Source organism: Conger conger, chromosome 11 (genome assembly GCF_963514075.1).
Source record: "Conger conger chromosome 11, fConCon1.1, whole genome shotgun sequence".
Classification (NCBI taxonomy): domain Eukaryota; kingdom Metazoa; phylum Chordata; class Actinopteri; order Anguilliformes; family Congridae; genus Conger; species Conger conger.
The window spans coordinates 13,362,887-13,389,430 of record NC_083770.1 but is presented as its reverse complement, the minus strand read 5'-3'; the positions used below and the strand labels follow the sequence as shown (position 1 = coordinate 13,389,430).

Here is a 26,544-nt window from a genome sequence, read left to right as displayed (position 1 = left end):
TGTGTAACAGAGAGAAATGCTGCACGCACACAAACGCACTGCCACCAGTATAGTCTTGTATGAAAGTACAGTTTCCACCTGGATTGACCAGGTAGGGGAGAAACACAGAACAGACCCATAACAGACAGAAGTGGTTAACATCTCTAAAATGATTTCAATGCACCGCTGTTTGAGATTCAAAACCCCAACTCCGACCCTTTGAGTCCTGTCCTGCACCGAGACTCGGGGGTGGCTGTTTGGGGGCCTGAAGCCAAAAATCAAGGGTTGATCCCAAAGATTCTGGGATAAAGACACATTACATTTTGTACCCCACAGGAAGGAGCTGTTGTGCCTGGGTGGGCAGGTGGGGGGTGTTTCTGGGGCAGGGCTGTGCGTTTTTGAGCTGAGATGGAAAAGGCCTGATGGCCAAGGACGCATAAGGAAACATCTGCCTGCCAGCGAGGGAGCGGTGGGGGGTGGGGGGTTGTTTTGAGGGGGTGTTAATGGCTGACGGAGGGGCTGTTGTTGTGCCTGTTACCAGGATGTACACTGGCGCTGGAGAGGACTGGATTCTGAATGTACTCTCCTGGAGCTCTTTTTCACTCAGGGAGGCACCGATTATTTTTACATAATGTTTATGATGAATCTATACGCATGTATATATTTGAATAATATGTTTAGTGTGTGTGTGTGTGTGTGTGTGTGTGTGTGTGAGCGATTGTGTGTGTGTGTGTGTGTGTGTGTGTGTCTGTGCTTGTGTATTTGTGTGTGTGTCTGTTTGCATATGTGACTGTAGGCCTGTAATTCATGTGGGTTTTCATACGTTTCCAGAATCTTCCCTCTGAACCCATTTAAGCCTGTTAATGTGCTTCTGTTTTGGCCTGTATGCCATTTGTTCTCCCCGCCACAGACAGACAGAGGGGGCCTGTTTTGGGGTACGGGGTATTTCTGAGCCCCGCACCTGTTCTTAAATCCCGGTGCCCTTCGCCAGCGGGGCCCGAGGATTACCGTGGAGCCTGGGGTCGCGTGATTTAGCGGGGCGTCCCGACCGACTCGTCACGCCGGAGTCAGGAACGCCGACAGGACGATTCGGCGTCGGCCCAGGACCTGCTCGGGGTCCTTGCATGTCTCTGTGGCGTAGGGACGTCTCTGTGGCGTAGGGACGTCTCTGTGGCGTAGGGACGTATCGTGACGTGTTGCATTCTGACTGCTGTAGAACTTCGAAAGCACGCTTAACTTGTCTACCGTCTCCTCAAAGAAACGCTGTTTGTGAAAATATATTTTGTCTGTTTGCTCGTCTCAGGTAAGGTCTCAGCAGCATTGGGTGACACTGTTGCCTCACAACAGGAAGGCCTGGGTTCGAGCCCCGCCTAGGCCTCTCTGAGTTTGCATGTTCTCCCCGTTTCTGTGTGGGTTTCCTCCCACAGTCCAAAGTTGTGCAGGTTTGGGACTACAGAGGAAAATGAGCTCATTAGCTAACTCTGGCACGTTTACATTGTTGTGGGAACTGAAAATGTTGAGTAATCTGCACTGTCCCTGATAAAAGAAATAAAATAAAAAAGGATATCCAAGAGGCAACTACCTCCCCATAATGGAACATGAAATGATACTGTAGGTCGGGGGTCAGCAACCCTGTTCCTGGAGATCTGCTGTCCTGTTGGTTAGCAAAGCACACCTCATTCCACAGCTAAAGATCCTGTTGAGCTGCTAATTAGTAGAATCAGGTGTGGCAAATTTGGGTTGCAATGAAAACCTACAGGACTGTAGATCTCCAAGAACAGGGTTGGTGACCACTGCTTTAGGTGGCTACATTGTCACCCTCGCAACACAGGCAACACTGTTTAGCGTGCACTCTATGTAGCTGTACTTTCAGTGCTGAATTACTGGTCTACAGCAATCAGAATGCGACATGTTGTCACAATACGTTGCGAGGCAACAGAGATATAGCAGGACCCCGAACAGATCTTTGATCAACACCGGCCTCTGAAATGAGCACGTCAGGCTCTGTCGGCTCAGCTTTTTCCCTCTGCTGATAGTTACGGCTTATGTAATGTTCATGCGTGAGCATGGCCAATGCAGACCATCCCTGTTCTGGACATGGCACATATTGAGAAAAACAGTGGCCTAGACTAAGGACTGCTGTATAGAGGTAGGGCATGGTGGTGTGACTGTCACCTCACAGCTGGGCCTTTCTGTGTGGAGCTGGCATGTTCTCCCTATGTCTGCGTGGGTTTCCTCCGGGTACTCCGATTCCCTCCCACAGTCCAAAGACATGCAGGTTAATTGGAGAGTCTAAATCGTCCCTGGGTATGAGTGTGTGAGTGAATGCTGAGTGTGCCCTGCCATGGATAGTCATAGCCTAGGATAGGCTCTAGCACCGCCCCACGACCCTGACCAGGAATGAGAGGGTTAGATAACGGATGGATCTACAGAGGTACAAAAGATGCAGAAAATAGCATTGGGTAGAAGTTAAGGTTCTAAGTTTGCATCACAGAAGACTGCAGGCTCAAATGTCAATTCCCTCGGTCAAAGTTATTCCTGAACCGTACCTTTAAGATACCTGACGTTTTAAATGGACGGTTATGTTGGAGAGTTACCTTTAAACTACTTGACGTCCACCCATGCCTGAGCACGGTTGCGGTTAGGGTGGAGAGAGAGGGCTGACCTCAGGTTCCCTGTGGTCTTACAGTGCCTTTTCCTGGCATTATCCTGCTGTTGGTGCTGTGCGTTTCTCTGCCAAAAATCTCTTCCCTCCCCCTGCCAAGGCCCTCGGGGGGGGGGGGCATGCTGTAATCTCTGAGTCCGACAACATCTTAATTTCCCTCCCATTTTCGGTTCCAGGGCTTCATTTTTGGGATGTTTGCTTGCTCGGGTCGTCTTTCGTAGTTGGAGCGGAGACAATGTAAATACCTGAGTGTGCAGATAAAGTTCAGCGTGTTTATATCCACCAGTGCTGGGGGGAAAAGATCCGTTGCGTTACTTATGACACACCCTTACGACCGCTGAAATATGTGGGCACAACATACCCAAGGCTGACAATTAATTAATCAAACTGGTTTTGTTTTTTTACTGGTAGCTAGTTACTTACCGGATGGTTATTATGAATTACAGTGGTTTAGCATATACTATTTGACTATAAGTATTTGTACTATTGCTGTCTGTTCATAGTTTAATACTTGTGTCTGTGTGTTTGTGTAAGTGTGTGTGTGTCTATGAATATGTGTGCGTGTGTGTGTGTGTGTGTGTAGAAAATGTAATATATTGCACATGCTTCATTAATTTAAAGTATGAAGGATAAAATCTGTGCCTGGGTACAAATGTTCTTATGTGAAGGGGGTTTATGTTTACTGAGACCTGGGGGGGGGGGGGGGGGTGATTCAATCAAAGCTCAATGTAGTTTACTACATACTAATGCAGTTAAGTCAGCAGCTTTTTTCCATAACACAAGTCTTTATGGGTCATTTTGGTTTGAAACATAAAGCGAAGATGTTGCAACAACAAAAAACAAGAGCTTTAACAGGTTTGCGGGCGAGCGGAGGGCGGTCTGGAGCGTAGCGGTTAAGGTAAATGACTGGGACACGCAAGGTCCGTGGTTCTAATCCCGGTGTAGCCCCAATAAGATCTGCACGGCTGTTGGGCCCTTGAGCCCTTGAGCAAGGCCCTTATCCCTGCATTGCTCCAGGAGAGGATTGTCTCCTGCTTAGTCTAATCAACTGTACGTTGCTCTGGATAAGAGCGTCTGCCAAATGCCAATAATGTAATGTAAAAACCACATTGTGCCCCTCGGGGGTTGTTCTTGGCCGGATTGGGAAGGTGCTGTTCAGGGACCATGGATGGGAGTTCTGGTATGAGACAGGAAAGAGTCATAGGGGTGAGGAGCGGGGGCGGGTGGTGTGGATTCAGAACTATTTTAGGATGTGTGTTTGAGGGGGTGGCTTGAACACACAGGTTAATCTTAGTGGGGTTTGTCAGTGAAGAAGCCTCTGCTTCTCTTTCCCTCCCTGTTTATATCGGTCTGATACGCGTAATGGATTCCTGCTGATAGTGACAGCCTGCAGTTTACACAGGGGACTGGGCCAAACTGCGAACTTGAAAACTTTGCTCTCTCTCCCTCTCTCCCCCCCCTTCTCCTCTATATCCTCTTCTCTCCCTGCCTCTAACCCTCATCACTCTTTCTCTCTCTGTTCCCCCTGCCTCTCTCTCTCTCCCTCTCTTTCTCTTTCTGTCTCCCCCGCCTCTCTCTCTCTCCCCCTCTCTCCCTCTCTCTCCCCTGCCTCTTTCTCTCTCCCTCCCTTCCTCCCTCTCTCCCTCCTTCCCTCTGATTCTGTCTCTGTACCCCCCCTCTCCCTCTCTTTCTCTCACTCTTTCACTGCCCCTCTCCCCCCCTCTCCCTCTCTCTCAGTATCTATTTAAGCGTGTGGCTCAGTCTCCGAGGGAGGCTCCCGCTCTTTCTTCCCTTATTAAGCTCTCGGACGTGCAGAGCTTCCCTGGGATTGCTTCATTCAAAAGGTCAGAGTTCAGTGCGGTCACCTCTCCTGTCTCAGGCCCAGACTAGCCAAGCTACCCCTGTGTGACGAGAGGGGAGAGATAGAGAGTGTGAGAGTGGAAATAAATATAGAGAACGAGGGAGGAAAAGAGAGGGAAGGAGAGTGAAGGAGAGACAGAGAGATCTTCGCCATATGTAGTCAAGGGTGCTGCTTTTCTCTATGAATGAGTGGAAGTCATGGCCCTCCACCCTGTCTCACTGGGTTTCCTGGGAGACTCTGTTTTGACGTACATTTTTGAAAGTGTTAAAAGCAGTCTTGGGCTTGGAACGACACAGGGGAGTGCTGGAGTTCTTCGTTACTAAAAACATACTTATTCGATTAAAGCAGTTGGCTACACAGTTTCATAACATAACGTGACTAGAACAGGCCATTCAGCCAAGCAATGCTCGCCTTATCTTACCCCTAAAGTGTACCGACTGCTTAGTTTGCCTAAAAACTAAATTGTATCTAGCACCTTATCATGGAGTTTTGGCCTCCACTATAGGACCTGGCAAGCTGTTCCACACAGAGACCGCTCTTCTGTGTGAAAAAATACTTCCTAATATCTGTGCGGGATTTGCCAATTTCCATTCATGCCCCCCCATTCTGCTGACTGAGTTCACCCTGAAGAATCTCACCTGGCTTCTTGGCGCTGAATGGCCTGGTTTGGAAGTGAAAAGAAACGCCTGCACGTCCTGCAGGTCCCTGAGGGCAGGACTCATCAGAAAGACTACATTTCCCATCACGGTACATTTTTAAGCTGGGTCCAGAGGGAACACCACCCCCTACAGGGCCACCAGTGTCACTTCCCATGGTAACTTCGTCTTCCCAGGAGAAACATTTGTTCAACTGCTTTGTCGGGTCATAGAAGGTTTTTGGGCCAGGAAAACGGGCCACAAGAGAATTTTAGGATAGTCGTTCAGTTTTTTGGAACATGGAGTCGCAGACGCCCCTGCTGGCCGATATAAACATAGTCAACAAGGGCTAACAGCCCTCAGTCAAATACGTAATTGTTTTGGATTCAAATACTTTACATTTCTCCACTTTACTGAGCCTGTCTGGTGTATTGGAACCTATGAAATACTCTCAAAAACTGCTGTTCTGGTCCTCTTGCACCAATTGCACCAGGCAAGACCAATCAAGTATTTGAATCCAAAACAATGGCATATTTGACTCAGGTCTGGGAGCTACATGACAAACATCCCAGCCCTGTCTTTCGTCTTCCGGGCGATCCGGGAGGCTATACAGCCTCCAAAGAAACATGACAGATCTGTTCACCACTCCACTCTCAAACCCATGAATGAATTTGAACCAACACTGTCCTTGCACTGTACACTTGAGCATAAAAACATTACAAAAAAGCCCAAATAACTGGAGTCAGCTTGTGTTCTGTTTCAGGGCAGGAGAGTGAGAATGAGTATATGTCCACAGAGCAGAGTTATGGAGCTGTTATGTAACATCCTGTTAGCTTGTGTGCCTAGCTTCCAATGGAAATAACAAAGTTTCTGGGTAACCACCAAAAAAAGGCCTATAAATTATACATGCTCTAATTGCTGTAAATAAACATTGGTTTTAAACGTTGTCTTCCGTTGAACTTGTGAGTTGGGCATGTTTTTGGTTTCCTTCTTTGGGCAGTCACAGTTCTGCTGTGACACAGAGGTTTTCAGCCCTGGTATGGAAGTAAGAAAATGAAACTGAGACTGTGCAATGCTTTAGACTTTTTTTTCTGTTCTGAACTATTTTAATTATCTGTAGCAATGTTCCATGGTTGGGTTGCTAGCCAGCCTTTCCTTGAACACAAATTTTGTGTTTGGCAACCACTGACACTCTTGACCACTGACACTACTGACCAGTGACAACTCATTGCTACTGACCTTGCTACTGACTGGCGCTTCTGATCCATTGCTCTATTCATAAGAACAAACCCTTGGAAATCCCAGTGGGAGTTCCAGAAGGTCCTGGAGAGGTCTGGAAAGGCAATGTGGGGGCCGGTCTGTGGTTTGTGGTCTGTGGTTGATCATGCCCCTTGTGTCTTCGGGGGTAAATATCTGTGGTCAGTCTGACTGATCCCTCCTCTTGTGTGAGGCAAGTCTTAAGTCAGATTTCTACACTCCAATACATTTCATTCATCTAGCAGTGGGGTGCACAACAAGGACCAACAAGTTTCAGGATTTTGTGCTTCTGGTCTTATTATTTAATTCACTCAATCATTACATTACATTATTGGCATTTGGCAGACGCTCTTATCCAGAGCGACGTACAACAAAGTGCATACCCATAACCAGGGATAAGTTCGATGAAAGACCCTAGAGGGAAGTACAATTTCAACTGCTACCTGTACAACAAAGATAAGGACAAGGGCAATTTTTTTTTTCTTTTCTTTTTTGAACAAACAAACAAACAGAGCAAAACTATCCAAACACTGCTTACCTAGCCAACTAAAAATACCGATACACAAAGCAAGTCACAGAGACAACAATTAAGGTTCACAGGGAGGTAGGGAGGGATGGGGAGAGGTGCTGCTTGAAGAGGTGTGTCTATTCTATAGTTCTGACCTCAACGGGGAGTTCGTTCCACCACCGTGGAGCCAGAACAGAGAGTAGTCGTGAGCGTGAGGTGGAGGTTCTGAGAGGGGGAGGTGCCAAGCGGCCTGTGGAGGCTGAACGAAGAGGTCTGGCAGGGGTGTAGGGTCTGATGATTTTTTGCAGATAAGCTGGGGAAGACCCTTTAACTGCTTGGAAGGCTAGCACCAATATTTTGAATTTGATGCGAGCCATGACAAGCAGCCAGTGGAGGGAAGTAAGCAGGGGGGTGACGTGTGAGTATTTGGGAAGGTTGAAGACCAGACGAGCTGCTGCATTCTGGATGAGTTGGAGGGGTCTGATGGCGGACGCTGGGAGGCCAGCCAAGAGGGAATTGCAGTAGTCCAGGCGGGAGAGAACCATCGCTTGGACCAGGAGCTGGGTCGAGTAGGGGGTGAGAAAGGGGCGGATTCTCCGTATGTTGTATAGGAAGAACCTGCAAGACCGGGTCACCGCCGCAATGTTCTCGGAAAGGAACAGTCTGCTGTCCATCACCACGCCGAGGTTCCTTGCACTGGAAGTGTGGTGAGTGTGGTATCCTCGAGGGAAATGGAGAGATCCAGATGGGGAGAGGTATTAGCAGGGATGAATATCATTTCAGTTTTACCTGGGTTGAGCTTTAGATGGTGGTTGTCCATCCAGCTCTGGATGTCCCTCAGGCAAGCAGAGATATGGGCTGAAACCTGCGTATCAGACGGCGGGAACGAGATGAAGAGTTGGGTATTGTCCGCGTAGCAGTGGTAGGATAGCCCATGTGCAGTGATCACAGGGCCAAGGGAGCGAGTGTAAAGAGAAAAAAGAAGTGGGCCAAGGACTGAGCCCTGGGGAACTCCTGTGGCGAGGGGTCGAGGTGTCGATACCGAACCAGCCCAGGCAACCTGGAAGGAGCGACCAGAGAGGTAGGACTCAATCCAGTCCAGGGCTGTGCCACAGATGCCCGTTGCTGACAGGGCAGACAGGAGGATGGAGTGATCCACAGTGTCGAAGACAGCAGAGAGATCTAGAAGAATGAGGACAGAGGAGAAGGAGGCTGCTCGTGCGGCATGGAGTGACTCACTGACGGAGAGGAGCGCAGTCTCTGTCGAGTGGCCCGATCTGAAGCCAGACTGATGGGGGTCTAGCAGGTTGTTGTTAGAAAAGAAGGAAGAAAGTTGAGTAGAAGCGGCTCGTTCTATAGTTTTAGAAAGGAAAGGAAGAAGAGATACCGGGCGGTAGTTCTGGATGATGGAGGGATCCAGGGTAGGCTTTTTTAGCAGTGGAGTGATGTGGGCCCTCTTGGAGGATGCCGGAAAATAGCCGGAAGACAGGGAGGAGTTGACAAGGGAGGTGACAAATGGGAGAATGTCAGGTGTGATAGTTTGGAGAAGAGAAGAGGGGATAGGGTCAAGGGCACAGGTTGTAGGGCGGTGGCAGAGCAGGAGTTGAGAAACATCAGAGTCTGTAAGGGGGGAGAAAGTGGAAAAGGAAGGGATGGGCCTAGAGGGGGGGAAGGGCACAGTGAGGGGGGCGGTGGTTGTAAAGGATCTGCGGATGACTGTGACCTTCTCATCGAAGAAATCAGCAAAGTCATCAGCAGCGAAGGAGGACTGAGGAGGAGGAGGCGGTGCGTTGAGGAGAGAGGAGAAAATGGAGAAAAGTTTCCGGGGGTTAGAAGCGGAGTTCTGAATTTGTGTTTGATAGTATTTTGCTTTGGCGGCAGTGACATCGGAAGAGAATGCCACCAGGAGAGACTGGTAAGTCATGAGGTCTGAAGCGTCTCTGGATTTCCCCCACTTCCTCTCCGCTGCGCGGAGGCTGGCCCTGGAGGTACGGAGGGTGTCAGATATCCAAGGACTGGGAGGGGATGTGCGAGGTGGCTTTGAGACAGGGGGACAGAGAGAGTCAAAGGCGGAGGAGAGAGATGAAAGGAGGGTGGCAGATGCAGAGTCAGCGGGGAGTTTGGAGAAGGATTCGAGAGGGGGGAGTGAGGCGGTGACGGTGCTGGCAAAGGAAGAGGGTGAGAGGGAGCGGAGGTTACGGCGGGCTGAGGAAGTGTGGGTGGGAGGAGGATGGGGAGGAAGAGGGAGGGAGAATGAGATGAAGTGGTGATCAGATGTCTTATCTGACATGAGTACCAGCTACAGCTGCAGACTGCAAGTGTATCCTAATGATTTTACTGTGCTCAAGTACACACTTGAACCATGGTCATTTATAGAGCTGTCAGCAAATTAAAAACAAGGCAATTGGTTGGAACAAAAAGCAGTACGCAGACCAGAGTTGTGCACCCCTGATCCAGCAGACCCTATGCAGAGTGACATACAGTGGGAGCAATAATTATTTGATCCCTTGATTTAGGTCTGGAGACTGGCTAGGCCACTCCAGGACCTTAATATGCTTCTTTTTGAGCCACTCCTTGTTGCCTTGGCCTTATGTTTTGGGTCATTCTCATGTTGGAAGACCCATCCACGATGGTGCTCTCACTGAGGGAAGGAGGTTGTCGCCCAACATTTCTTGGTACATGGCCCCATTCATCCTCCGCTCGATACGGTGAAGTCGTCCTGTCCCCTTAGCTGAGAAACACCCCCAAAGCATAAGGTTTCCACCTCCATGCTTCACAGTGGGGATGGTGTTCTTGGGGTTGTACTCAGCATTTCTCTTCCTCCAAACACGGCGAGTCGAGTTGATGCCAAATAGCTCTATTTTGGTCTCATCTGACCACATCATCTTCTCCCAAGCCTCCTCTGGATCATCCAGGTGTTCTTTGGCAAACTTCAGACGGGCCTGTACATGTGCCTTCTTCAGCTGAGGAACCTTGCGCGTGCAGCAGGATTTTAATCCTTCACGGTGTAGTGTGTTACTGATGGTTCTCTTCGTGACTGTGGTCCCAACTGCCTTCAGGTCATTAACAAGCTCCTCCTGCATAGTACTGGGCTGATCCCTGACCTTTCTCATGATCATTGATATCCCACGAGGCGAGATCTTGCGTGGAGCCCCAGACCAAGGGAGATTGGCGGTGACTTTGTGTTTCTTCCATTTTCTAATAATTGCTCCAACAGTTGTTAACTTCTCACCAAGCTGCTTGCTTATTTTCTTGTAGCCCATCCCGGCCTTGTGCAGGTCTACAAATTTGTCCCTGATGTCCTTAGACAGCTCCTTTGTCTTGGCCATTGTGGAATCTGATTGATTGTGTGGACAGGTGTCTTTTATACAACTACATAACGATGTAACGAGTTGACACAGGTTTTTGGGTAATGAGTTGAGATTAGGAGTGCTTCTTATTGAAAAACTAGCTGGTCTGTGGGAGCCAGAATTATTGCTGATTGGTAGGGGATCAAATACTTATTTCATGCAAAAATACGATAATAAAATTGATATGATGTTGTTATTATGGATTATTTTGTGATATTCTGTCTCTCAATGTTAAAATGTACCTATGATTAACACAGTTCCATTCTTTGTAAGTGGGCAAACCTACAAAATCAGCAAGGGATCAAATAATTATTGCTCCCACTGTACATACTGTATATGATTAATAGCGACATACTGACTGGGGCCTTTCTGTGTGGAGTTTGCATGTTTTCCCTGTGCCTGTGTGGGCTTCCGGGTACCTCCCAGGACTCTGATATATGCATTGATATTAATGTAAAACATTATTTCTCATTTTCAAATCATTTTCTAAATATTCCCCCTGTCGTTGCTTTTCTCCATGAGTCCATGATCTGGTTTCCCAATATGAGATCTGTTGGTGGTCAGTGTTTTTGGTCAGTGCTAGTGAGTTACTGCAGAGATTGTAGCTTGTAGTATGAAATCTATTGGTGGTAAGTGCTGTTGAGTTACAGCAGAATGAGTCTGTAGTATGAGGTCTGTTGGTGGTCGGTATTTCTGGTCAGTGCTGAGTTGATAGAGGGTAACTGTGGTTCTCACACTCTGCAGGGTGGCCAAGGCCCTGAAGGTGGCGCTGTACGAGACGCCCACCGGCTGGAGGTTCTTTGGCAACCTGATGGATTCTGGGAGATGTTCGCTGTGTGGCGAGGAGAGCTTCGGAACAGGTGAGCACACACCTGGGAATGGCTGTCATCTGGAGAGTCCTCACACTCCTGCTATATCTTACTCACATGGAGAGTCCTCGCACTCCTGTCATATCTCACACTCCTGTCATATCTCACACACCTGGAGAGTCCTCACACCTGTCATATCTCGCTGGTTCTAATCCACAATAAGATCCACACAGCCACACAACCCTGCATTACTCCAGGGGAGGATTGTCTCCTGCTTAGTCTTGTACGTCCCTCTGGATAAGAGCGTCTGCCAAATGCCAATAATGTAATATGATGTAATGTCATATCTCGCACAGGTCCCTGTTCACACACCTGGAGAGTCCTCACACTCCTGTGATATCTCACACACCTGGAGAGTCCTCACACTCCTGTCATATCTTGCACACAAGTCCCTGTTCACACACCTGTTTGCTGTACTGTTAACCCCCTTATACTGCTATTAGCATTTGTACTGAACCTGTTTAGCTCTTACAGAGGCCCTATATTTATCAGACTCCCAAACGGAGCATAACCAGCTTTCACAGAAAGCGTGGCGGCCGAATGGGTATGCGCTATTGTAAATAACCGCCATTCTTCTGCTATAAAAGGAAAGGAGGCCGGGTGGGATTGCGGTTATTACCCAGAATCCTCCCTGACTGGCGGCCACTCAAGGAATGAGAGAAGCTCGGCTTGACGAGTCCGCTGTTCTGCGGCTGTAGCAGGAATCTCCCTTTTGGAGTGAGGAGGGGTGGGAGGGGGGTTTAAATCTGAGGTTTGTGCTCGCCTCGGCCTATTTAAGGCAAGGGCCAGAGCTCGACCTGTCCCACTAAATCATCACAAACTCAAGAGTTCTGCTTCTGGTATCCCAGAAGTCTCGGAAGCACTCCCCCCACACACCACCCCCTCCGCAAATTTACAGATACATGCGGAAGATGATTAGCGGAAATCTGGAAACATACTGTTCACCCCCCCCCCCCCCGAAACACACAGACACGCACACATTGACAGTTTCTTCCTTTTCAAAGAAGTTCTTTGTTTTGGTTAGGAACCTCAAACCCCCACCCAAAATGGGTTCCTGGCTACACCGTTGGCCCAGGGATTGTATCTCTAAACACTTGAGTCTATAAACAGTTGTGATCTGAAAACAGCTGCTTATCATCTGTACCTGATATTAAAGGCTTTCTGGCAGCTGTCCCAGGGGGGATGTGTTGGCAGGGAAACAGGAGATGTATTTTTCATATTCAAATGGCAGCAGTGGCGTCTCCATTAGTTTACAGTGAGAGATATTTCTCGCTTGCTATTCAAGCATTCGTTCCAAATGTTTTAATCCCTTTTCCCCATCGCTAATCAATCACTCAAAATTCAGATAAAGTCATGTGCCTTACATCACCGGCACCATTCGTGACATCAGCACTGTTGGCTGTTGTCGGGTCATGAATAATGTATATGACATCATCAGTAATGGACGTAAGGTCAGCGATAACGGGTGTGACTCGGCGGCAGTGTTTATAAAACCGTGACGCCTCCGCATGACATCACAAGCCTCCTCCGCCAGGGCGCGAGAGACGCCGGAGGTGTTTGTGAGATGATAAATTCAGCGTTCGACGTCGTCAGTGGCTCGCAGACGAGCGTCCAGAAACTGCGGTGGATGACGTTGGCAGCGCTCTAAAAAAACTGGACGGTCAAACGGAAAGTGACGGGGGGGCATAAGCTGCTGGGATGGATCCGATGGACGGGCTCAGCACTCGGGAATGTGCGGTGGAATCCCCCCTCCCTGACACCGTGGGGCTCCAGGACGGACGTCATTCGGCCTGTCTGGAACCCTAGAGGGGCCACGGTGCCGGGTGGACCCTTTACGGTGGTGTGCGGGTTGCCAGATTGACCTTATTTAAGGAATTGTTTTTAACGTCAGAGGTCATATGGGGTTCTCTGGCAGATGGGGGGAGATTTTGAAGAGTGAAAATGTCTTGATAATGTGTGGGCGAGTTCACTGAAGATGGATTTCTAATGATGTTAGGAGAGCGAGAAAAGGGGAAGTATTTGGCAACACTGGTGTCATTGTGTGCAACAATGTTAGCTACTCTGGAAACGTTTAATTAAAAAACAAAACATGTTCTGTTTGCTCCAGTTTCTTCAGGAATATGTTGCTCCCCCACTGTGATTTTGGAACTGTTGATCATTTTGGTGTCCAATAGGAACTATTGTAAAATTTGGCAAAGGAGTGGCCCATTGAAGATGCAACTCAAATTGTGTCTGGGACAATGCATAGAAGTGACAAGCATTAGGGTTATGCAGGGTTATGGGCCTTGGTCAAGGGCCCAATGGCTGTACGGATCTTATTGTGGCTACACCGGGATTTGAACCACCGACCTTGTGGGTTCCGGTCATGTACCTTAACCGCTACAGGCTGCCCCTAGAGAAATTTGACAAGTTCTCCCTTTTGAGAACTGGGTGGTTCGTAGCATTTTTGGGTAAAAGAAGAACAAGGAGGAAACAGGAGGTACTGAATACAAGATGAAAGTCAATATGAGTAAAACAGTTTTTCAGACCAATCAGAGAGGCCCTGCCAGGGGTCATCTGACCCCACAACGCCGGTCACCTGACTGAAAAAAGTCAGGAGTCACATTTACAGTTGTGGAAAAAGAAGACCTTTGTGTCCTTTTTACCCTGAGGACTGTCAGTGAGAGAGGGAGAGGGAAAAGGAGAAGCAGAGAGAATGAGTGAAAGAGAGGGAAAGCAAGTAAGAGACCGAGAGAGGGAGAGGGAAAGATAGATAGAGAGAGGGGTTGACCACGGTAGCAGTCATTCTATGGGAAATCGAGCAGCCCAGTCACTAGACGTCACTGTTACATTACATTAATGGCATTTGGTAGACACTCTTATCCAGAGCAACGTACAGTTGATTAGACTAAGCAGGAGACAATCCTCCCCTGGAGCAATGCAGGGTTAAGGGCCTTGCTCAAGGGCCCAACGGCTGTGCTCTTATTGTGGCTGCACTGGGGATCGAACCACCGACCTTGCGGGTGCCAGTCATGTACCTTAACCACTATGCTACAGGCCGCCCTCACTGTGCCGCTTAGCGTTGTGGCTGAGACCCTGACCTTCCTGTCTGCTGCAGAGCGCCGACCTGGCAGGCTGCTGCTGGTGCAGTGGGGGGGATGTCCTCACACAGGAGGGATATCCGGGACTTACACCTCACAGTCAGAGAGCTTTGTTTACTCTGGAGGATCCGAGGAACAGCAGGCTACACAGATAGGAAATGACATTGCAGTTATTTAGCTGATGCTTCCAAAGTGACTTACAGTTGACCCACCAACCTTCCAGGTCCCAGTCATGCACCTTAACCATAGAGGTGTCTGTATGCGTCTACACAAGCTCTGTGCGTGTATTGTAAGCTGAGGATAATGACACTAACACTACACATCCGACTACCAGTTACGGCCCAACTCCACCTCCGAAGCACTGCCAGCTGCACTGCTACCTGTGTACTACCAGTCAGATAAGCCTTACCTGTATTCCACTACCCAGGTAACCCATAGCATTACACCACCAGTCAGACAAGCCTTACCTGTATTTCACTACCCAGGTAAACCATAGCATTACATCACCAGTTAGATAAGCCTTACCTGTATTTCACTACCCGGGTAAACCATAGCATTACATCACCAGTCAGATAAGCCTTACCTGTATTTCACTACCCGGGTAAACCATAGCATTACACCACTAGTCAGATAAGCCTTACCTGTATTTCACTACCCAGGTAAACCATAGCATTACAACACCAGTCAGATAAGCCTTACCTGTATTTCACTACCCGGATAAACCATAGCATTATAGCACCAGTCAGGTTTTGCTACCTGTGTAATTCACTGACAAACTGTATGTCTGTGCAGGTGAATCCGTGCGATGACACGGTTTGAGCTCCCAGCGTGTCTTACCTGTGTTTTACCTGTGTCATATCCCCCTCTTTCAGGTTCGGACCACGTGCGGGAGAAGGATGGGCTCTGGTCTGTGTTGGCGTGGCTGTCTGTAATGGCGGTGAGGAAGCAGAGTGTGGAGGAGATTGTCCGGGAGCACTGGGCCAAGATGGGCCGCAACTACTTCTGCAGGTCAGTCAGGGGTGTGGTAGGCACACACACACACACACACACACACATGCACACACACACATACGTATGGACAAACGTGCATACACACACACACATATGTATGCACACACGTGCACTCACGCATACACACACACAAACATGCATGCATGCGCACACAGGTACACACGACATGTACTGTATACACACACAGGCTGGCTCTTTCCTATGCTCAGAGGAGTGTGTGGGAAGAAGGAAGTTTCCTGGCACAGCCCAGGATCTGATAGCGTTGTCATGGGAACTGGGTTCATTCCAGGTCTCTGTTGGGACCACTTAAGTTCAGGACAGAGGGAGTGTTTGGCACACACTCACATGGACACACACACACACACACACACACACACACACACACACACACACACAGATGTTCTCTTCATCTCCTACCTCTCTCTCTCTCATGCACGCACACACAGACATACACACTTGGTTAATGCACAGAGTGCTGGAGTGCTGTCAAATTGTGTTTGTGTGGTTGAATCCCCAGTTGTCCTTGATTGTGGATATGCCTGTATGTGTGTGTGTGTGTCTGTTTGTGTCTGTGTACATGCCTGTATGTGTGTGTATACGTGTGTGTCCATATCTGTGTGTGATGCATGTGTGTGTATCTAATCTGTATATGTGTGTGTGTATCTGTATGTGTGTGTACATGTTTGTGTGTATCTGTATATGTGTGTGTGTCCGTAAATGTGTGTGATATGTGCTTGTTTCTGTACATGTGTGTGATATGTATATGTACATGTGTGTGATATGTGTGTTCATACATGTGTGTGTGTGTGTATATGTACATGTGTGTGATGCATGTGTGTGTATGTGTATTTGTACATGTGTGTGATGTGTGTGTGTGTGTGTGTGTGTGTGTTGGTTGTCCTCAGGTTTGATTACGAGGGCGTTGACCCCAGAGCAGCGTTCTACCTGATGAGGGATCTGGAGGGTGTGATCCAGGACAAGGCCTTCCTCACGCAGAAGTTCGCCGTGGGCAACAACGTGTACAGCGTGGAGAAGGCCGACAACTTTGAGTACATCGACCCCGTGGACGGGTCTGTGACCCGCAACCAGGTCAGAGGTCATCCACGCCTGTAGCAACGGAGATGGTGGGCACAGTCTCAAAATTGAGGCTGTGGGGCGGGGGTGCTGGGTGTTACTTTCAATCTATTGATCGATTGTTCAGCCAGCCTTTGTCTAGACCGAAGTCCATGCGCACTGTAGCACCTGCTGCACAATCAGCTGAATCCAGGGGAAATTAAATCAATCAATCAATCAATCAATTTAAAGTATTTTTGTAAAAATAAAGTAATTTGAAATAATTATTATAATTAGCTATTTAGCTGACACATTTTTCCAAAGCGACTGCTGCTCTCTAGAGACTGTGGTGCGTGAGAGTCCCAGGAGATCAGCCATTTCTGAGATACTCAAACCACCTCCTCTGGCAAAATAGCTGAACCTCTTGACCACGTCTGGATACTTTTATGCATTAAGTTGCTGCTACACGATTGGCTGATTAAATATTTGCATTAACAAGCTGGTGTACAGGCGTACCTAATAAATTGCTCATTGAGTGTTAATACCCAATCGTCTGCCGGGCGGCAAGATGAAAGGGGCTCTGGCTTTGCTGCATGTGTTCCGGAAGATTTTTCTGGGTTTGTCCACCCTAGTGTTTGTTTCAGCGTGTGAGACAAACTCAATGATGCTTACTCAACCGACTATTCAGTTATTTGTCAAAATGGCTGCCTCCCTCCTCCTCTGTGATGTAACATGAAAATATTTGTGTCCCTTTTCACCCTCCTTCCCCCCGCCCACACCCAAACTTGTCTTCAAAGTTTACTCAGCTGACGTTCTCTGCTGTCCAGGAAACTTTCCCCCCGGCGCCAAACCGCCACCCCCTCCTGCCCCCCCATACTGACAGTTCCCCCCTCAGACCCCCCCCACCGGCTGCCTCCCTCAGTTCTTTGAAGAACATTCAGTTCAAGTCAAAATATTATTATTAAAAAGGCGGCACTCTGATCTTTTTATCCTTTGCTTGTGAATTGATCACATGCCGACCTGCCAATCCTTGTGCCTCAAACCTCTGACCTTACCCCCAACCCTGCCCTCCACGCCCCCCCATCCCCCCCCCCCCCACAACTCACCCTGACCTTGCATTTCACTCTGACACTCGACACACTGACAGGCGGGGAGGGGGGGTGAGGGTGGTGGGGGTCTGGAGCAGGGTGTTGGTCGGCGTTTGGCGGTACCAGTGAATGTGTGTTCATTCATTTAAAAAATGCTGAATGCTTTTGTAAGGATTTGTTAATGAACAGTTTGAGCCAGAGCTTATTTGCTGAACTCACTGAATTTAAAATGGAGTTGACCATCACTGTACAGAGTACTGTGTCATCTGCCACCATCTCCAGCGAAGAGGGGCGAATCACACTGAATCACGCTGAATCACGCTGAATCACGCTGAATCACACTGAATCACGCTGAATCACACTGAATCACGCTGAATCGCGCTGAATCACGCTGAATCACGCTGAATCACGCTGAATCACGCTGAATCACACTGAATCACGCTGAATCACGCTGAATCACACTGAATCACGCTGAATCACACTGAATCACGCTGAATCACACTGAATCACACTGAATCACGCTGAATCACACTGAATCACGCTGAATCACACTGAATCACGCTGAATCACGCTGAATCACGCTGAATCACACTGAATCACGCTGAATCACACTGAATCACGCTGAATCACGCCGTGTCGCCAGGCAACATTCAGAATAACAATCCTGCTCAAAATAGTTATTCAAATAGTTATATGAATAGTTTTCTTTTTTTGTGATTGGCTTGATGTGGCTTGATTTCATACCTGGCTCTAAAAATGTGAAAGTGTTTCACGTGTTTGGCACAGGTGTATGTATAACCCCTGGTTAGGTTTAGGGTTAGTCAGAGTTGGGGTACTGGGGCGTTTGTGAGAGGGTGAGGGTGAGGGTTAGGGTTAGGGTTAGTTGGAGTTGGGGTACTGGGGCGTTTGTGAGAGGGTGAGGGTTAGGGTTTTGGTTAGTTGGAGTTGGGGTACTGGGGCCTTTGTGAGAGCGACAGTCCAGTGTGTTCCTTGGCTTTCCTCGGCACCTTTTCATCCAGGAGTGGATTTCCCACATTCCAGCCGGGATGGGTCTGCAGCAGCTGCTCCTGCTGTCTGGGGGGAGGAAGAGGGGGGAGTCAGCTGCCCTGTACACACACACTCACACACTCACACACACACTGTACATAAGCACACACTCACACACACATTCACACACACACTGTACATAAGCGCACACTCACACACACACTCACACACTCACACACTCACACACACTGTACATAAGCGCACACTCACACACACACTCACACACACACACACACTCACACACACACATACTGTACATAAGCACACACACACACACGCACACTCACAAACATACTGTACATAAGCACACACACACGCACACTCACACACATACCTCTACACACACTCACACACACTCACACACATATTCATACACATTCTGTACATAAGCACACACACACCCACACACACACACACACACACATACTGTACATAAGCACACACACACACACACACTCACACACACTCACACACATATACATACACACATGCACACACACTCACACACATACTGTACATAAACACACACACACACACACACACACTCACACGCATACACACACATACACTTACACATGCACACACAGGCACACATAAGCACACACTCACCCTCACTCACAGGCACACATACACTCACTCACACACATACTGTACTTAAGCACACACTCACACACGCACACACTCACACACATACTGTACATAAACACACACACGCATATACACACATACACTTACACATGCGCACACCGGCATACATAAGCACACACTCACCCTCACCCTCGCACACACATACACTGACTCACTCACTCACACACACACTCGTAGCGCAGTGAGGGTCTGTGCATGTGTTGACAGGTGATGAAGCTGGGGGCTTTGTGGAGGTATGCTCAGCCTGTCTCTGGAGCAGGCTACTGAATTCATCTGTATCATTTTCTCACCACGCCGCTGAGTCGGATTCACCTCCCCCTCCCGTCGCCAGGGGAGATGGGTCGGGTTAATGCGCACGACAGGACTTCCTGATAACAGGTTTCTATTGTTAGGGACGGGCGGACACTTCTCATTTCCACCGGCCTGTTTAACACCTCTCACTGTCTCTGCTCCTCCCCCCAACACTGAGCCACACATGGGGCTACACTGACCTCTAGTGGAGGAGCATGGTCACTGCGTCATGTGTTTGGCTGGTTTTCACTATTACTCTTGTAGTCTTTAACACCTTCCTTTTCAGTATTCAGTATCATATTTTTGAGTTTGCTTTGTGACTCTTACAGTACAGTGACTCTTTGTTATTTTGTGACTCTTTTGGTTGCCTTGATACAGTGCCTCTATTTTGGGACTTCCCACTGGCTCTGTGCTGTGACGCTGCGCAGCAACGTGTACTTTGACTCTGCTCTGATTCTGTACTGTGACTCTGCTCTGACTCTGTACTGTGAGTCTGCAGTGGCTCTGCTCTGACTCCATGCTGTAGGGTCTGCAGTGACTCTGCTCTGACTTTGTACTGTGTCTCTGCAGTGACTCTGCTCTGACTCTGTACTGTGATTCTGCATTGACTCTGCTCTGACTTTGTACTGTGACTCTGCATTGACTCTGCTCTGACTCTGTACTGTGATTCTGCAGTGACTCTGCTCTGACTCCATGCTGTAGGGTCTGCAGTGACTCTGCTCTGACTTTGTACTGTGTCTCTGCAGTGACTCTGCTCTGACTCCATGCTGTAGGGTCTGCAGTGACTCTGCTCTGACTCCATGCTGTAGGGTCTGCAGTGACTCTGCTCTGACTTTGTACTGTGTCTCTGCAGTGACTCTGCTCTGACTCTGTACTGTGATTCTGCAGTGACTCTGCTCTGACTCCATGCTGTAGGGTCTGCGGATCATCTTCACGGACGCGTCGCGGCTCATCTTCAGGCTGAGCGGGACCAGCGGGGGGGCAGGAGCCACCATCCGAATCTACGCAGAGAGCTACGAGAGAGACCCTGAGAGACAGAACCGAGAGACACAGGTGAGTGTGTGTGTGTGTGTGTGTGTGAGTGTGTGTGTGAAAATGGCTATAAAAGGTCCCCTGAAATTGATGTAAATACCCTCAAATTACTGCTGACAGTCTACACTTTAACCTTCTTCAATGTCACATTTCAACTTCAATGTCCTGGAGTACAGAGCCAAAAAAACAAAAATGTCCAAATCTTTACAGACTGCACTGTATGTGTGTGTATATCTGTGCTTGTTTGCATTTGTATTTGTGATTCTGTTTCTGTCTGTCAGAATTTATCATCACTGGTTCTGTTCAACCTTTTTGGTTTATTGTATTCGCTAAGCATTGAGATATTGCTGTTGGGGTGTACACTCACATGATATAATTGGTACTTCTGAGTTCTCAGTCACCTGTCATCATGGTTACTACCTGCTGAAGTAAACAGCATGAAACTTACCTAATGCCTCCTGATCATTGCCCTGCCACCACACAATAGCATGCACTTAATACTATTAAACCATGCCGGCATGATATGAAGCCCTAATCAGTGTGTTGACAGACTTTGGAAAGGCTTGGTGTTATTTGGCAGGTTTCAAGTGTTAAAGTGTACGGACCTGATATGATACCAGTTTTATAGGAGTTCCTGCCCTGATGTGTGTGTTTTGGATCTCTTTAGCTGTTTGGCAGACTGTGAGGGACCTTTACCAGGCAGGCTTATCACCTGATATGCTATTTATTAGTTAATTTGTCCCTGCCTAAGCAAATCTCCCTTTTGTCATGTTTGTCATGGGAAATCGTCAATGGCTGGAATTTGTCTTGTTATGAAGCAACAGTTGGTTTTAACTGTTATGCTGCAACAGCTACTTAAGAAACTTCCTCGTTGTTATTGTTGTTTATTGTTGTTGTTTATTGTTGTTGCTCTTCTTCTTCTACATAACATTAAATTATAATAATATATCAGACGCTCTTATCCAGAGCGACGTACATTTTACATTTTAGTCATTTGGCAGACGCTTTTAATCCAAAGCGACTTACAAGTGCATAGGTTCTTCCACAAGTTAAAGCATCACATCCATAACTAGTAAAATACATATGAAGTGTTGTTCTAAACAAGAAATACAGTCATCGTAAGTGCATTTTATCGTTATAATTATTATTTTTTTTGTTGTAGACAAGAAGGATATCAGAAAGGGGGGGGGGGCAGGAGGGAGGGAGGGAGGACTAAGGTACAGTTTGAAAAGGTGTGTTTTTAGTCTGCGTTGAAATAGGGGGAGGGATTCTGCTGTCCTGACAGTGGTAGGCAAGTCATTCCACCACTGAGGAACCAGAACGAAAAACAGGCGTGAACATGCAGCTCGACCGCCAGGTGCTCGTAGTGAATGAACCATAAGGCGACCAGAGCTGGCAGACCAGAGTGGGAGTGATTAAGGATTGGATGTAAGGTGGGGCAGTCCCCTTAGCAGCCTGAAATGCCAACACTAGGGCCTTGACGGATGCGTGTGGCAATAGGAAGCCAGTGGAGGCCAATGAGAAGCGGGGTGACATGAGCCGACCTAGGCTGACTGGTGATAAGGCGGGCTGCAGAATTCTGGACCAGCTGGAGGGGCTTGATGGCACATGCTGAGAGACCGGCTAGGAGGGAGTTACAGTAATCCTGGACTAGGAGCTGGGAGGCTTTCTCCGTCAGGAGATGACGGATATGGCGGATATTGTAGAGGAAGAACCTGCAGGTTCTGGCAGTGGAGGATACTTGTGGAGCCAGGGTGAGGCGGTTATCAAGAGTCACCCCAAGATTCTTGTCCGTATGGGAAAAGGATACTACAAAGTCCTCAACCATCAATGAGAGGTCAATTGTCAGAGAGGACTTAGCAGGGATGTAGAGAAGCTCAGTCTAGGCAAGGTTAAGCTTCAGGTGGTGGGAAGTCATCCATGCAGAGATATCAGCCAAGCAGGCAGGGATCTGTGTGGTGACCTGGGTATTGGGGGGGAAGGAAAGAAAGAGTTGGGTGTCATCGGCGTAAGAATGGTAAGAAAAGCCATGGGAAGAGATAACAGAACAGAACCAGACATGGTGTATAGAGAGAAGAGAAGAGGACCAAGAACTGAGCCCTGCGGGACTCCAGTTTGTAGGCGGTGGGAGTCAGAGACTGAGCCCCTCCAAGTCACCTGGTAGGAACGACCAGAGAGGGAGGAGGAAAACCATGTCAGTGCAGATCCTGTGACACCCATCCCAGTCAGCGATGAGAGCAGAATCTCATGGTTGACTGTATCAAAGGCGGCCGACAGGTCGAGCAAGATGAGGACAGAGGAGAGGGATTTGGCTTTAGCAGAGTGGCCACTCTTGAAGCCGGACTGGTTGGGATGGTGGAGATTGACAACTTATTGACAACTTATTAGAATGCTGACAACTTATTAGAATGCATAACAATTGAAATCTGTATAGAAAAAAAACAAAAATGTAATTATTAGCTGTATATATAGAGCACCAGGCTCTAGTATTGAAGCATTTAAGGATTGGATAGAAGATATGTTTTCAAAAACCGATCAAAAAGTCATTTTCATCTGTGGTGATTTTAACGTTGATTTGCTATATCCAAATAAGCACAAAATGATGGACGAATTTATTAATACAATGTACAGTATGAGTTTATATGCAAAAATCACCAGACCCAGCAGAATCACACCCCATTGTGCCACTTTATTCGATAACATATTCACCAATGACATTGAAAACAATACAGTGAGCGGACTATTAATCAACGACATTAGTGACCACCTACCAGTTTTTACAGTCTATGACTGCAACTACATGAGAAATCAGCCAGATGAAAAACTAAAGTACAGACGAGTGAGGACAGAGGAAACCATGGATGCATTAAAGAATGACTTACTAGCACAACATTGGGAACTTGTTTATAAAGAAAATAATATTGACAATGCATATGAAACATTTTTAAGAATATTCACTTCATTATATGATAAAAACTGTCCAATAAAACAATATAGCAGAAAACAAAAATACACAGATCGACCATGGATCACAAAGGGATTACAAAATGCCTGTAAAAAGAAAAATACACTCTGTAGAGAATTCATAAAACAAAGAACTAAAGAGGCAGAAAATAAATATAAAAAATATAAAAATAAGTTAACCAATATTATAAGGGTATGTAGGAAGGTATACTATAGTAAAATATTGAATAATAACAAAAACAATATTAAGGGAATATGGGACATATTGAATAGTATTATTAAAAATGGTTCTAGACAACAGAGTTACCCTCAATACTTTACTGATAACAACATTAAAAAGGACAATATGCATGATGTGGTTAATAGCTTTAATAATTTTTTTGTAAGTATTGGACCAAACCTGGTAGAAAAAAATCCAATTGGAGGATTGGGATGATAACCTTATAGATAGGAATCCTAGCTCAATGTTCCTTACACCAGTGGAAGAAAAGGAAATAATAGATATTGTAAATAAATGTAAATATAAAACATCTAGTGATTGCAATGAAATTGATATGAAAATTGTGAAAAGGGTCATTGAGGGGATTTCAGAACCACTAACATACATCTGTAACTTATCATTCCAAACCAGTACATTTCCTAACAAAATGAAAATAGCTAAAGTTATACCACTGTATAAAACTGGGGATAGACACCTCTTCACAAATGACAGGCCTATTTCTTTACTTCCAAAATTCTAGAAAAACTATTCAATAACAGATTAGACAATTTCATAGATAAACATAAATTACTTTCTGACAGGCAATACGGATTCAGATCAAACAGTTCAACATCACTGGCATTAATTGAAACAATTGAGAGAATTACTAATGCTATAGATCACAAACAGTATGCAGTTGGAGTATTCATTGATGTTAAAAAAGCTTTCGACACAATCAATCATAACATATTAATCAATAAACTGGAACGGTATGGGATCAGGGGGGTAGCATTGCAATGGGTGAGAAGTTACTTAAGAGACAGGAAACAATTTGTGAAGTTGGGTGAGTATTCATAGTCATGCTTGGACATTGCCTGTGGCGTCCCCCAGGGGTCAGTATTGGGTCCGAAACTGTTTATTCTTTATATAAATGATATTTGCAAGGTATCAAAAACATTAAAATTAGTACTATTCGCAGATGATACAAATATTTTTTGTTCTGGGGGAATCTAAAGGAGCTACTGGAGATGATTACTTCAGAAATGTGCAAATTAAAAAGATGGTTTGACATAAACAAATTATCATTAAACCTAAGCATTAAACCTTGGTAATTGTAAAATGAATACTCAAGTACAGATACAGGTAGATGGTGAAGACATTGAAAGAGTTCATGAAAACAAGTTTCTTGGTGTGATAATTGATAATAAAATAAGCTGGAAATCTCATATAAAACATGTACAAAATAAACTGTCAAGAAGCATTTCAGTATTGAGTAAGGCAAAGCACGTTCTGGACCACAAATCACTCTACACTCTCTACTGTTCACTGCTTTTACCATATTTAAATTACTGCGCGGAGGTCTGGGGCAATACGTATAAATGTAGACTACAATCACTATCAATATTGCAAAAAAGAGCCATAAGGCTAATTCATAATTCTGGTTATAGAGATCACACAAATTCATTATTCTTAAAATCAAAAACATTAAAATTCACTGATCTGGTCCACCTTCTAACAGCACAAATAATGTATAAAGCAATAAACCGGCTGCTCCCTGGGAATATTCAAAACTTGTTTTTTGATAGAGATGGGGGTTATAATTTGAGGGGAGAGTTAAAGTTAAAACATCTTTGTGTCTGTACAACGTTAAAAGGTTTTTGTATTTCTATATGTGGAGTGAAGCTGTGGAACGGATTGAGTGTGGAGCTAAAGCAAAGTCCAAGCATGACCCAGTTCAAAAAGCGGTATAAAAACATGGTTTTCACAAGGTACAAGGAGGAAGAAGGGCTTTGACAGTCACCAGGTGTTCTTACGGATTATTTATTTATTTGTTTATTACATTATTTATTTTCTATTGTTAGTAGATATGTACGTATGTAAATATGTAAATATGCATCCCTCATTCGGTGTGAAAATTGTGAAAATTGCACAATCTACTCGCTGCACTCAGTCCCTGTACAAGCAAGGCCTGCTGTGTGTGCGCAAGACCTGTTGACTGTTGCATAAAGGGACGGCAATTTGATTTAATTTAAAATATATTAAAATTGAAGTCAATGTTGATCTATCGATTATTAATTTCTGAATAGTGGAGAAGGGGTAGGATTAAATAAGCTTATGCTTCTTCCTACTCCTTTTCGGACATGTTAGGTTAATATTGTTTTTCTTGGTTTATTTTATTTTATTGTTGTTAATACTATTTTCTTTTTGATTTTGTCTTGCTATCTTAATCCTTGTATTTTCACATGTTCGAAATAAAGCTTTCATTCATTCATTCATTCAGATTGTTCTGGAGAAGATAAGTGGACAGTTGGGAGCAGACCGCCCATTCCAGAGTTTTAGCAAGAAAGGGAAGAAGAGAGACAGGCCAGTAGTTGTTCAGAGGAGAGGGGTCAAGAGTAGGTTTTTTGAGCAGGGGAGTGACTCTTCAGGGAAGAGGGCATGGTCCCGGAAGAGAGGGAAGTGTTGATTAGAGAGGAGAGAAAAGGGAGAAATAAATAAAGTACTTACAATAAAGTGCAAATCAGAACCAGGGACAAGTGCCTTCAAGACCCTAGAGGGAAGTACAGTTCCAAGTCCTCGAGAGATCACATAGATAAAGCTTCTTCTTCTTCTTCTTCATGTGGGTTCATGAAATGGAGCGAAACCTCCATACATACTTTTATTTTTATTATTTGAATTTGACAGATTCTTTAGATATGAGATTATGTAAACCCTCAGCAGCACAATATCTTGGATTTATTATTCATCTTTTTCAAAATTTGAACCAAAACAAAGCTTTCGGTTGTGACCTCATTGATGCATTGATCATCTCACTATTTATTGTCTTTAATAAGAATTCACAGACAGTGTCACTGAATTAAATGGATCATTCTTGGCTCATTCTTGGCCACAGAACAAAGGCTTTTGCAAGCACATGGTTGGCAACCTCTTTTTGTTGCAGAAGCACCTTTTAATTAAAGCTGCTGTTATTAAATAATTTACTTTCTCTAATATGAAAACTTGGGTG

General features: G+C 46.2%; 1 protein-coding gene across 1 annotated transcript in view; it reads left to right on the top strand.

Annotated features, from left to right (window-relative positions):
• pgm5 (phosphoglucomutase 5) overlaps positions 1 to 26,544 on the top strand; it is a 42,067-nt gene that overhangs the window by 11,623 nt on the left and 3,900 nt on the right. The window contains exons 7-10 of the mRNA XM_061261373.1: positions 11,000 to 11,115; positions 15,077 to 15,212; positions 16,121 to 16,304; positions 20,258 to 20,395. Of these exons, the coding sequence (XP_061117357.1) occupies positions 11,000 to 11,115; positions 15,077 to 15,212; positions 16,121 to 16,304; positions 20,258 to 20,395 (574 nt within the window). The remainder of the gene's footprint in view (positions 1 to 10,999; positions 11,116 to 15,076; positions 15,213 to 16,120; positions 16,305 to 20,257; positions 20,396 to 26,544) is intronic.